Source organism: Prionailurus viverrinus, chromosome B3 (genome assembly GCF_022837055.1).
Source record: "Prionailurus viverrinus isolate Anna chromosome B3, UM_Priviv_1.0, whole genome shotgun sequence".
In the NCBI taxonomy this organism is placed as follows: domain Eukaryota; kingdom Metazoa; phylum Chordata; class Mammalia; order Carnivora; family Felidae; genus Prionailurus; species Prionailurus viverrinus.
The window spans coordinates 18,436,377-18,450,403 of NC_062566.1; the positions used below are offsets into that span (position 1 = coordinate 18,436,377).

The 14,027-nt window shown below is 44.0% G+C and overlaps 1 protein-coding gene across 1 annotated transcript; it reads right to left on the reverse strand.

The window, feature by feature from the left end:
- Positions 1-5,260: 5,260 nt before the first annotated feature.
- MAGEL2 (MAGE family member L2) lies at positions 5,261-9,026 on the reverse strand. Its single transcript, XM_047861081.1, has one exon. It carries the CDS (start codon positions 8,874-8,876, stop codon positions 5,316-5,318), a length of 3,561 nt encoding a protein of 1,186 aa, XP_047717037.1. The 5' UTR covers positions 8,877-9,026; the 3' UTR covers positions 5,261-5,315.
- Positions 9,027-14,027: the final 5,001 nt, after the last annotated feature.

The window sequence follows — 14,027 nt, forward strand, 5'->3', positions numbered from 1 at the left end:
TGCCCAGCTAGTTGATAACTATAAAGGAAAATATTTCATTAAAGGATCATTTGACAACCAATATATATATGATAGTCATATATAGCCACTATCATTGTTGGTGAGAAGGCATAGAAACTGGATGTCTCATACATTGCTGGTGGAGATATAAAATGGTACAGTATTTCTGGAAAATAGTATGGTAGTTTATTTCAATGAGTAAACATGCACTAACCATGCAACTCAGCAACTTCATCCATGAGAATTTATCCCAGATAAATGAAAATTTATGTCCATAAAAAATCCTGTCCATGAATGTTCATAGTAACTTTGTAGTAGCTCCAAACTGGAAACAACCCAAATGTCCTTCATAAATAAACATTTTATCAATATTAAAAAGGAATGAACTATTGAAACATGCAACAGTCTTGGATGGATATAATAGCATTATAGTGAGTGAAAAAATGCCAGTTTCAAAGATATAATTCAATTTATATAACATTATCAAACTGACAAAATTATGGAGATAAAGAGCAGAGTAGGGATGACCAGGGTTTAGGGATGGTGGGAGATAAAGGGGTAGCATGAGAAATCTTGTGGTTAAGAAATAGATCTGTATGTTAATTGCAGTGATGTTTATAGAATCTGTATGTTAAAATATCATTGAACTATACATACACATTTTACCAATGTAAATGTCCTTGTATTGTACTACAACTACATAAGATGTGAGCATTGGTGAAAAACAGATAAAATGTGCATTAGCTCTGTACAATCTTTGCTACTTCCTGTAAATCTATTATTTCAAAGCAGAATGTGTTTAAGGATGTCTTGCAGAAGCCACAAAGCCATCACTCAAATTCCACAACTTTGAACCTTCAGCTAGCTAGCTCTACTTCAGGGGAAGATTATAAGCCATGACAGAGTACACTCCAGGAAATCTATTAGGTCTAGGAAATGCTTCTGTTGTTATTGCTGATTGATTGGACAACACCAATCTCTCTGTTAACCATGGTTCTCAAGATGAATGCACTTTGAACAGGTGACAGTATAGAAAACCAGTCTCACTAGGATATGGATTAGCAGCTTTCAGAGCAAAGGCATTTGGGCTGAGAAGGGCATCTCCTGGAGACAACCAGAATGATTTCTGCTATGCCACTAAGCAAAGAGGAGGAATCCTATTACCTATTTGGTAATGAAGGAAGCTCTCCAGGGGCTTCATCTCTTAAGCAGATAGTGCAGGTATAACTTTAAAATTCTAAAAGGATTAGGGGATTGGACCAATGGGCTCCTGGTGTTATAAGTCTCTTCGTGGAATTCACAACTAAGCCCTCTGGAAGACTTGGAAGAATTAAATTGCTTGCACTCAGGAAAATGTGACTTGGACTCTAAATATGGATCCACTCTAGGCTTCATTTCCTCGAGATTTTCTCCAGAGAAGTCAGATATATTATCCTAACAATTTATTTCCTGTGTCCACACGACTTTCTGAGTTGGGAACAAAAGTGAGCAGGAAGGGTCTGTGATCTAAATGTCAGGGGCTTCTCATCCTTGCTGACACATCTAGGTTTTCCATACAGAATTTAAGGAGTTTCTAGAACCATCCAGCAGAGGGACCCCTGACCTCATTTGTAAATCCTGATTTACCCTAGTCCACCTCTACCTGACTGCTCCTTGACCCTTAGGATGAGAAAAGTGAGCTAGGGAGGGCTGCATCTAAATCCTAGGAAAATTGGAAGCCATCAACTGCTTTACACCAAGTAAAACATTATGATCTTGGCAAACAATGTAGTAATTTGTGTGAGGGGAATTACTGAAGGTAGAGACCATGCCAGTGGCAGCTTCTAAGTTCAGGGAAGCAACAATGGCCACAGGAATGGAGAGAAGGGAAAACACTGACTATACAAGATGGTAAAACTGGCATGGCAGGATGACTGATCATATGAGGGAGATGCCCAGATTTTAGGCTTTGGCAACAGACGCAAGACTGTCAGGAATAATCCTATATTCTTTCAAATATTATGACAGTAAATAAGAAACTAGCATGAGTTGTGGCTGTGCCTGTAACTCTGAAGGTAAATTAACAAGTGGGCTAGATGTCCAGTAGAGGCCATAAGGGCCCTTGGAAGTGCTCCATCCATCATAGCCACAGTTATTAATTCTTGTTTGCTGACATTGTTGATTTATGAATGGCTTTGACAAGCAACTGACCTTTGTCTTTATGGCTATCAGGAGGCATGGCTTAGAGTAACGTCATTCCAAAATTCAGGTCATCATTTTTAAGTAAATATCTTAATATGTCACTTTGCCTATAATCCTATACAACTGTGCACTCAATTTGGTCATATAGTTTAATGTGAAATGACTTTTATTGAGATTGGTTTATGGCTTTGTTGAGAGTCTATTAGCACCTACTTTAAACTGTTTCAACTAGAGATTGTCATGCCACTGCTCCAGAGCACATAATTTTGTGTTGGAACAAACTTCAAGTTGTTTCCTGAGGAAACATTTGATCTTTTCGGCAGAAAACTCAATATACCACTTTAATGCTTGTATGGTTATATGGGGAGAAGGCATGTCCATATCCTAAGTCTTCCTTACATAAGCAGTTCTTTTTGTGAGGAACTCTTTGCCCCTCCTGCAGATTATTTCCATATGAGGAATTTGTAGGTAAGATAGTATATGTAGTTTTAAACCTCTTGAAGTTGCAGATAGCTGAATTTATTTCTGGGTAAATTATAGTAATTTATACTTTCATCAGTAGTGTATAATGAAGGTGTCAGTTTCATAACAACTTTGTGTACATTGGGTGTTCCATGGGCTTTTATTTTATTCCATGCCAATTTAATGAATGAAAACTGGAATGCTGAGCTAATATTTCTGTTTTTAGATATTGATGGAGGTGGAATACTTTTCAATGTTATTTGCCACGTGCATTTCATTTTCTTTTTTTTCTTTCTTTTTTTGTTATCTGATACCTCTTGCCCATTTATTTAAAAAGGTTTTATTTTTTTATCCATTTTACCATCAACAGCTTTGTACTACATTTATCTACATTTTAGAACTTTCAAATAAATGGGTTTTAAATTTGTTTTTACTGATTCTTACCCTGTATTTTCATGTATTCCCAGAGTTTTGTTTTCTGCCTTCTTATTTTATAATGTCAGCTGTTCTTTAACTTTTCCATTGAATATTTGGCTAATTATGTTATTTGTAGTTAAAAATTCATTATTCTTATAATTCATATCTCATTACCATTTAAAGCAACTCAGGTCTTAAGCCCTTGGCATTAGTTAAATAAGGTTATTTGTTTTACATCAGATATGAGATAAATGAGATGGAGGATTGTGGCTTTGCTTCATCAAGAGCAACTTACTCAAGCACCCATGAGTAAATGATTTGGAGAAAACTATAGAAAAAATAATACATGAACTAAAAACAAACAAGAAATAACTAAATCAATGGGACACTTTACTATATCATAAAATCTTCTTTTGGGCATAGTTCTCAGCTGGGGCAGTGCTGTTGCCTTCAATGGGCATTAGTTGCTGTCCTCAAAATAAGTAAAGATTGATTTGGGGCAGAAACACAGTACCACTGACCCAAGGAGTTTACAAGACACTTCCTCTGAATTTCTGGAAAATCTAGCCACTTGGACGACTTGCCAAAGATACCCTAGAGCCACGCAAGTCCTGTAATGGGGTCAGTCACCCTAGGAAGCTCAACTCTGTGTGTGCTGGGAAAGGACTCTCCATTTTATAAGTTCATCTCACACTATAGAGGCTCAGCTTCCTAAGTGCCAGTGGCTTGCACTTGAGGAAGAGATTTCACCTTATCCTATGATACAAGAGAAAAGAAAGCATGCTTGGGCACATATGCCAGTAAAATTATGGGCAAAGATTATGAAGCAAGTAGTAGCCAAACCCAGGTATTCAGCGTATGAGGTTAAGCACTGTAGCAGGCGCTGCACTGTACCGCTGCAGGAGCAACGGACAGAACCAGTGGCACACCACTAGGTGGCAGAAGAATTCCACTATCACCATTTACCTTACATCTGGAACTTCATCTTTACCCAGAGAAGGGGCCTTTAGGATAAAATTCTTGATCCTTTTGGACAGTAAATGTAGCAGCAGTGCAGATGATTCTGGTCCACATGAAGAGTAGTAACTTCAGGAAACTCCTTTTGCATACAACACTCTGGTGTGTCCATGTGCACCTTTCCACCTTTCAGGTGGATTCACTCCCCACTTGCCTTCCCTCCCACATCAGGTTCTGTACCCAAGGATCGACTACAATGATTTAGAAACCTCAGACATTATCAGTTGACTTCCCTTGTATGTTAGGATTTATGCCCCCATCCCAACCAGGAACTTCCCCTTAGATCTCCATGTCACTAGTTATGTATCTCCTTTCCTCTCCACTGCCACCTACAATCTGCAGGAAGATGATCTTCTTTTCCCACATAACCTTAAGGAAAAAAGTCTGCTTCAAATTACAATTTAACTAAACTGTGCCATTTAATTTATCTAATGGAGTCTTAGATACTTACCTATAAAATGGGAATGACGCCTACTTTAAAAGACTATTGTAAGGATTAAATCAGATGAGGTATACAACCTATTTCTGATTCAACCTCACTGACTTGTGAAGTTTTACTCCTGAATTAAGAAAATCTTACATTTCATCTCACAACATAAATCACTGCATTATTGTGATAAATGCAGCAGTGTCCTTGAGAAAGTTTCATCACTGTGGTTACTACTATCACCGGTAGTGCTCTTGATGTTCAGGTCTATTCAGAGAGTATGGTAAAACTGGGCTCCCACCATCTAGAGTAGAAATTAGAATAAAGACAAACACTTGCATGTTATGCTGAAAGTATATTTATATATATAGATATAGATATTTATTTTTCTGCAGACAGCTTTTACTGATGAGTCATTTTAATGTTCAAAGAACAGCCTATTTCAATACTACATAATCTGTACCAGAATGAGATGGATAGCTTCTCAATTCATTTCACAAGCCAGCACAACTCTGATACCAAAACATAACAATTATAACACAAAACAGAGAATCACAGATCTCACTTAAAAATACAGATGCCAAAATACCAAATAGAACAGTAGCCAATTGAAATCAACACCACATGAAAATGTACAAAGCTTTGGCAGATATCAAGTTGAACCAAATTGAAATCCAAACTTACACACATAGAACTGGAACATAAACACCAGAAACAAAACACCCCCCCACCCCCCACCCCACCCTGCCCCCCTGTCAGCGGCCTCTGGCCAGGGACCCAAAGGAATGAGATATCTGCGGATGGAACCACATTAGCGGGGAGGGGAACTGCTGGTGGGGTCACCAGCATTATCACCAGATCCGGGCTCATCCTCATCCAAATCTTCAGATTCACACTCTGCCAGTGCTTCAAAGTACTGGAAAGGCCAGCACCGTGGATCTCTCTTATGGAGCTTGGCCAAAAACCTCAAAACAAGCATCTTGCTGGTTTCTAGGAATGCTCGGGGGCCCCAGAGGAACTCATATTCTGCTGGCTCTGTATAGGGTATTCGCCTGTACTCTAGGTACTTCTGCCTTACAAACACTTCAGTGATGAGCTTCTTTGTATTTCCGAAGAGAGCATGTGTCTCTCGGACATCCAAGCCTAACCTGTACAGAAAATTAAAGATCATGTTCTCCCTGACACAATTGCCTTTCATAAAGATGAGACTCAGGACCACCATAAGAAGGCCTAACTTGGGCCTGTCTAAGTAGGATGCCACTGGTTCACCCTTATGGTGCCCCAGCTTGTTGATGATAATGTAAGAGTGGTTTTCAGGATCAATTTCTTTCAATTGATAACCAAAGACACACTCTAGCTTATTGTTGGCACGGTTAATGATATCCAAGCACTCATCTTTATATTCACGAATGATGAATTTCACCATCTCTGAGCGCTTGATGGGCACCTTGGCTTGGTCCTTGACCAAGAGGAACTGCACCAATGCATTTGCTCTCTCATCCAAGGGAGACAATGGCTGAGTCTCCAACCTGGGGTCATTCTGGGTGGCACCAAATCCCTGAGAGAGACTGGTGAACTCAGAGATAATCAAGGGCTGAGGGCTACCTGGGCTTTCCCAGAGACCCAGGGCCCTCGAAGTGCTTGGGCCCTCCCAGGCACTCAGAGCCCAAGTTGTGCTGGGCCCTTCCCATCCACTCAGGATCCTGGAGGTACTAGGGCCCTCCCAGCCACTCAGGCCGCGGGAGGTACTTGGGCCCTCCCAGTCACCCAGGACCTGGATAGGGTTTTCAATCTCCCAGTCATTCAAGTTCAGGTTTTCCCAGGGTCTCGGTGCCTGCCAGTCACGCAGGGCCAGCATTTGGCCACTGCTGTCCTCTTCGGTATTCAGATGTTTCTTCTTCCGGGTAGCTTTGCCAGAGCGACGTGGAGGCTCAGCAGAGGTTTTCGAGGCCTCTTGAATGGTGGCCATTGCCTTGGGGGCAGCTGCCGTAGCCATCAGGATGGTAGGCACTGCCTGGGATGCTTTTGAAGCATTCACATTGGGCTGTGGAACCCATGGAACTGCAGGCAGGGCCTCCACACAGGCAAATGGATCCTGCAGAGCAAGTGGCAGTGACTTCGGGGTCTCTGAGGGGGCAGATGGGCCCTGAAAGGCATTAGAAGAGGCAGGCTGGAACCGGGAGGTAGTTGGAAAGACTCTTGAAGTGGCAGTGAAGTTCTCGGATGTGGCAGGCAAGTTTTTCCAGGCAGTCGGCAGGTGTGCTCGGGCAGCTGACACTGCCTTTGGAGCACAAAAAGTGGCAGCGAAGATCATGCGATCCTTCGAAGGGGCCCTGCGTTCCTTTGAAGAGGTCCTGCGTTCCTTCGAAGAGGTCCTGCGTTCTATTGAAGAGGCCCTGGATTCTCCCGATGGAGTCATCAGAGATTTAGCGGAGCCCATGGGAAAATTTGCTGCCGCTATGGGAGCTCCGGGCTGGCCCTGCAAGGCTGTAGGGGGGCCTTGCCAGGAGGGCTGGAGTTGCAAGGTGGGCAGCTCTGCTTGCGGGCCCGAGGGCTGGGCCTGCTGGGTGGGTAGCTGGATTTGGAGGGCCTTTTGGGAGGCCGGGACCCCCTGAAAGGGCTGCTCCATCTGAACCAGTGGTGGGCCCTGCCTCTGGGCCTCCTGGGTGGGCACAGGCTGCCAGAACTGCCCAGGAGCCTTAGGAGCCTGCCAGGCCAAAGCCTGGGCTTGCTGCACTTCCTGGAACTCCATCGACGTTGGCAGCTCGTGTGGCACTGGGGCTTGGCCTTTGGGGGCCTGCCAGATGATGGGCGGGCAGTGTGTAGCCTGTGGGGCCGACAAAGGGGCCGACAGCACAGCCTGGGGCGCCTGCGGGCCAGCGGGAGGCGCCGTGGGCACCTGCGTTGCTGGTGGGGCAGTGGGCACCTGTGGCGCTGCCCGCACCTGTGGCGCCGCCCGCACCTGCGTGGAGGGCAGCCTAGCCTGCGGGGCCTGCCGCAGCGGCGGCGGGGGCGGCAGGGCCTGCCAGAGCGGTGGTGGGCTGGCCAGGACCTGTGGGGCAGGCCGGATGGGTGGTGGCGCCTGGCGTATCAGCGGTGGTGCCTGGCGGATCGGGGGTGGAGCCTGGCGCACTGGCGGGGGACCCGGCCGGATGGGCGGTGGGCCTGGCCGGATGGGCGGTGGGCCCTGGCGCACAGGTGGTGCCTGCCAGGTAATTGTCGGAGCCTGCCAGGTGACCTGCGTGGCCTGCCAAGCCAGAGGTGTGGCTTGCCAGCCTTGTGGCGGGGCTTGCCAGCCCGGCGAGGTGGCCTGCCAGCCCGGGGGTGTGGCCAGCTGCGCCGGCGGGGCCTGTGGGCCCTGGGGAACCTGCGGAGGAGCCCTTATAACCTGAGACTGGATTTGCAGAATCAGAGGCTGAGCCTGTGGGGCCCAGGACGCCAGAGGCTGCTGTGCAGGTGGGGCTGTCGGCTGTGCCATCGGGGTTCCTGAAGCTGCAGGCTGCGTGATCGGAGCTCTCGAACCTGGAGGATGAATCATCAGGACTCCGGGACCAGGAGGCTTGGCCATCGGGGCTCCTGGAGGCGGAGGCTGGGCAATCAAGGCTGCCGGGGGCGGAGGCTGAGCCATCGGGGCTCCTGGAGCAGGAGGCTGGACCATCAGGACTCCCGGAGTCAGAGGCTGGGCCATCAGGACTCCTGGAGTCGGAGGCTGGGCCATCGGGGTCCCCGGAGGGGGAGGATGGGCCATCGGTGTCCCCGGAGGGGGAGGGTGAGCCATCGGTGTCCCCGGAGGGGGAGGATGCGCCATCGGTGTCCCCGGAGGGGGAGGATGAACCATCGGGGTCCCCGGAGGGGGAGGATGGGCCATCGGGGTCCCCGGAGGGGGAGGATGGGCCATTGGGGTTCCCGGAGGGGGAGGATGGGCCATTGGGGTCCCCGGAGGGGGAGGATGGGCCATCGGGGCTCCGGGAGCTGAAGGATGCATCATCAGGACTCCCGGAGTCGGAGGCTGGGCCATCGGGGTTCCCGGAGGGGGAGGATGGATCATCAGGACTCCGGGAGTCGGAGGCTTGCCCATCGGGCCTCCCAGAGGGGGAGCCTGGACCATCGGGCCCCCCAGGGCCGGAGGTTGGGCCATCGGAGCCACTGGGGTAGGCGGCTGGCCCTGTGGGGCCTCCCAAGCAGGCTGAGGTGCCTGCCAAGCGGCCAGTGAAGCCTGCAAATCAATCGGAGGTGGATCCCAAGGGACTGGCGGAGCCCGAGAGGAGGCGGGCGGGGCCCGCATCAGAACCGTAGGGCGGCTATAGACCGGAGGCTTGGGGGCCTCGGCCGGGGGACTCGAATCACCCAAATTCTTACTTAGCTGCGACATGTCCCTTTGCTCTGACAGCTGGTGGGCCTTTTCCTCCGACAGCTGCTGGGCCTTTTCCTCCAGAGAGAAGAGAATGCCTACGTGGCTGATCAGAGGATCCCTCCCTGCTGACTGGTGAATAGGAAGTAAGTGCCCTTAGCTCTGCAGCTTTCCGCAGTAAGGAGGAGGGGGGAAGGGGGCTCAATCCCGCCCCTTCCCCGCCCCCGACCACCACAAGTGGATAGTGCATAGGGGCGTCTACCAGAAATCCTGGCTGACACAAGATCCCTTCTCACTCTGTCCAGTCCCCAAATGCAGTCTGGTCAGACTTACCATGGATGAGTTTTCACAGAGGAGTGACAGGAACAGATCTATGTTTTAGAAATCACTGTACTGCAGTATAGAGTAGGAAGAGACCACTGGTAACATGGAAGGCATCCATGAGGGGGGAGATGGTGTGGTCTGAGCTCAGATACAGCAAAATCAGAGCCGGAGGATTAAAAAAAAAGTGCATATATGTACACGAGAGATTCAGGAGTCATAGTAGGCAGCTACTATAATTTAATAAAAAGAGATATAGAAGGCATATAAGTTTGTCCTGGGAAAAAGGGAAATTGCTGGTATAGTTAATTCTCTTAGGGACACAGTGGGAGGCACATAGGAAGAGAGATTTATGAGTATTGATTGGGACATGGGCATTTGCAGTGCTGTGAGACTGCCAAGGAGAGATGCTCTGTAGACAATATTGTATGATGGCTTGGGATTCTAAAGAAAACTTGACTGGGCATTAAGGTACTCCTTAACTGTGGGAGTGAATGTGTTTGTAGGAAAATCATTTAGAATGAAACTCCTGAGATGTGTCTTGAAGAATACAGGCATTTTTAGACACAACAGAAAAAAGTGACGGCAAAGACTAGAAAGAAAGAAAGAAATTATGGAAATTCAGATGCTTGAGACATCAATGGAAGATAACATTTTCAGTACCAGGAAAATTTCCTGTGGAATGGCTGGCACAAGAGAATGAGGTGGGTTTCTTGGTGCTGTTCATCAGTTACAGAGCAGGAAAGAAACTGAAAAAAATGAAGGCCAAAAATGCACTAGAAAATATAGCAAAATGAGTGAATAAATAGATCTAAGACTAATATATAGGGAAAACAGATGATGAATAAAATATGAAATTTTGGGGGTATCTACTCATGAACAAAATCACTTTAAAATTAGACAGATATATACACAGATAAAGTAGAAGTCCTCAAAATTATTGGGTAACACTACACTACTTCATGTTGAAAGAAAGTGATAGTCTCACTTCTAGTTGGATAGTTTTATGGGAATACACAAAATGATAAATAGTAAGGATGTTTAGTTTAGAAGAGACTGCTTTCACCTAGGGCAAGAGTCCAGAGTGACAAAAAACATGAATGATACCACAAGGGGGCAGAAGAGAATGATGAAGGCTATACCCTACTCCTCCTGAAGTACCCTTAGCCAATGTTCCTCAAATTTGGTAATTTATGAATCCCAATCAAGACATAAACACACTCCCAAGGTTATAATTGCCTTAAATAGTGAAGGAATAATTTAAGAGGGAGGTTTCAGGGTTTTATTTTCTGGTAACTGAAAGGATGAGGGATCATTTATTATCCCCAGGAACATCTTCCTTTTCAAAGACAAGCAACTCTTTCATGGTGCCTAATATGTAATTCCCATATATACCCACAAAGCTGCTTCTACAGAATGGATGCCACCATACTTCATGGCTTCCAGGTCCTTCTTGTGCACTAATAGTCCATATAAGACTTCTCATTTTGGTAGGGTTTAGAATCACTTCAGGGGGACCAGCTAGGCATATAACTTTGGTGTTCCCCTATCACCAATTCTGCCACATGACAGCTACTGTTTATGAAAAACTTTGGGATATTGAGTTCATGTTTCAGTCTATGACATTTATACCCTCAAAAAAGCATACTTGCTCCTCCTCTAATTAAAATGTATAAATTTCTGAGAGATTAAGTTCTTTTACTAACCAATTTTTTTTTTCAGGATTATGGCATATTTAACCTTCAGTCCACCATGCTTTGGGACATTCTACACAATAAATGGCTGCTAACAGGGTTCAGTTGTTCTCACTGATTGGTGCTCAATGAATAGCATCACCGCTCAATATCAACTCCCACTAAATTCATTATGTAAAAGGGGGCCCAGTTTATGCCTAAAGGTGATACATAAATGAAAAAAAGAGGTAACGGAACTAAACAAGCAAACAAACAAAAATTATGTCATTATAAATGGAAAGTAGTCAAGTTGTACATTAGCACCAGTATGACTCCTTGTAACATTTTTTAACTGGTAGAGAAAAGTGTGACTATAAGTATATCGTGATTCTCAAGGGGCCAGTAATGGCAGATGAAATGGGTTTATTTTTCTCTGGAAAATCTGCCTATTTTGGACCATCAGTGCTCTCAGATCCAGGCCACTTGACAGCCTAGCTACTCACAAATGATCTACTCCCAACATCAAATACACCTGAGAAATCAAGTAACATACAACTCTTTTGTGAAGACAAACTGCTTTAATAACAGCAAAGCCCAATACTGTCCTGAGTACAGTGGGTAATTTGGACTACAAGGTTTAAATAGGTCTCCTAAAACATGCCTTCTCATTATGGGATCTTTGAGCATCCTGAAGCCCTACAACCATTCTGTGTGTATATTCTTCCACTTCTATGCCTCTGAGCCAAGTATTAGCAAAATTTCTTTTCCTAGCTTCCCCATGAGACAGTTTAAAAACCCAGGGGCGCCTGGGTGGCGCAGTCGGTTAAGCGCCGACTTCAGCCAGGTCACGATCTCGCGGTCCGTGAGTTCGAGCCCCGCATCAGGCTCTGGGCTGATGGCTCAGAGCCTGGAGCCTGTTTCCGATTCTGTGTCTCCCTCTCTCTCTGCCCCTCGCCCGTTCATGCTCTGTCTCTCTCTCTGTCCCAAAAAAAATAAATAAACGTTGAAAAAAAATTAAAAAAAAAAATAAAAACCCAAGGTGAGGGGCACCTGGGTGGCACAGTCGGTCAAGCATCTGACTTTGGCTCAGGTCATGATGTCGTGGTTCATGTGTTCGAGCCCCACATCAGGCTCTCTGCTCTCAGCACAGAGCCTGCTTCAGATCCTCTGCATTCCCCTGCCTCTCTCTCTCTCTCTTTCTTTCCCTCAAAAATAAATAAAAACATTAAAAAAAATCCAAGGTGCTTAGAAAGCAAAAGACAAATATATACAAAGCATTCATGGGATGTAGATGTCTGTCTTGTAATTATACAGGACTTTCCATATTTTCATAAGTATGTAATGAAAGGATAACAGAAGTAATTGAAAACAAACTGGTGGAAGGAGAACTGAGAATAGACAAATAGAAGTAGGAAAATCATGAGTCATACAAAAATTAAATTTTTTTATATTTATTTATTATCTGGCTCACCGCAAGAATAGAGCCTCCATGTAGACAAGAGCTTTGTTTTATTCACTCTTGTATACCCTGTTCATCCTGAGTGATCAGTAAAAAGTTGTTTAATAAAAGTGTAAGATTAGCACAAGAAGTACCTATATTTCACTCCTATATAGCTTTCAGACTTAGTGTATATATTTATAAGTGGGTAAAATAATCTTTTATGATTTCCAAAAAGTCCAAAATAATTTATGAAATGCCTTTTATTAAGGATTCAGTAGGTGCCCAGCAGTGTGGTATGAGCAACGCTGCAGAGAAAAATCTGTCACCACATCTTATAGACACATACATAGCATCTATAGATATTAACATAGTATTTTAGTGAATAAAGTGTTACTGTTTGCATTGTTTAAAACTCATATTGGTCATAGATGCAAAGAAATGAGTAGTCATTTATACTTGAAGCATGGGGGGGTGTAATTATGGAAGTAGCAATGAAAAGAAAAACAAACAAATAAACAAACAAACCCAAAGCTGTTGGAACTTAATGAGTGTTCTCCAAATAGACAGACTGAGTGCTGAAAGGGGCAGAGGAAACAGGATGTATCAGAAGTACAAGGCATGAGAGAAGAATTGCACAGAGTTCATTAAAATTGCATAACTGCTATTTATTGAATGCTTATTATGTGGTCAAATACCATTGTAATATATTCATCACAAAATCCTCAAGTGTTTGGGCCCATTGTACATGTCAAGAAATTGAGGCTTATGATGGTAAGTAATTTGTCACAGGTATGGCAACATATTGCAGAATCTGAAATTAAAGCCTGACTATTTGTTGCCAAAAGCCAACATTCTTAGCCATTACACTGGTAATTGAAAAAATAATAATAACCTGTGTAATGGCTAAGAATGTTGGCTTTTAGCAACAAATATATATTTATATACATTTAAATTTTAGATATAATTAGAATAAAAAGTTGTGCATATATCTAAAGTATTCTGTTTAGTAACCTTTGTCATGGAGTAATCATCTCTCAAAACAAAATAAAGAACATTTTCTTTACCAAATAAATGTCCAACGTGTCCTTTTCTAGTCAATTCCTCTATGTCCAAAGGCAACCACTTTCTGATTTCTCTCACCATATATCAGTTTTGCCTGTTCTCAAATTTCATGTAAATGGAATCAGTACAGTATATACTATTTTTGTATGGAGATTCAATTTTTTAAAAAAAGTTTTAAACAAGTTGTTGGCTGCATCAGAAGTTTGCTATTTGTTTAATGATAAATAGAATTCCATTTTACTTATGCTGTACCTGTTAATCTATTTATTTATCAATCATCTGTCGACATTTCAGATATTTACAATTTGGGACTAGTATGAAAAAAAGGATGCATTGAAAATTATTTTAACTATTTTCTTATTATGTTATATTTATATAGAGAACATGAATGGGAGAGAGGGGGAGAGAGAGAGAGAGAGAGCACATGCCTTAAGGAAGCTCCACACTCAACATGGAGCCAGACATAGGGCTCAATCCCACAAACCTGGGATCATGACCTGAGTTGAAATCAAGAGTCGGACTCTTCAGGGAGCCACCCAGGCATCCCTAAAATTATTTTTTGAGAAGGAATTTTCATATTGAAATGAAATATCAGGTTGAATGATGTGTCATTAAAGATAATATAGTAGGTATTATCTTTAAAAACTAATTCCAGTGTAGTTAACATACAATATA

Excerpts from the sequence above, each read along its gene's own strand:
- MAGEL2 (XM_047861081.1), bottom strand. The coding sequence starts at position 8,876 with ATGTCGCAGCTAAGTAAGAATTTGGGTGATTCGAGTCCCCCGGCCGAG.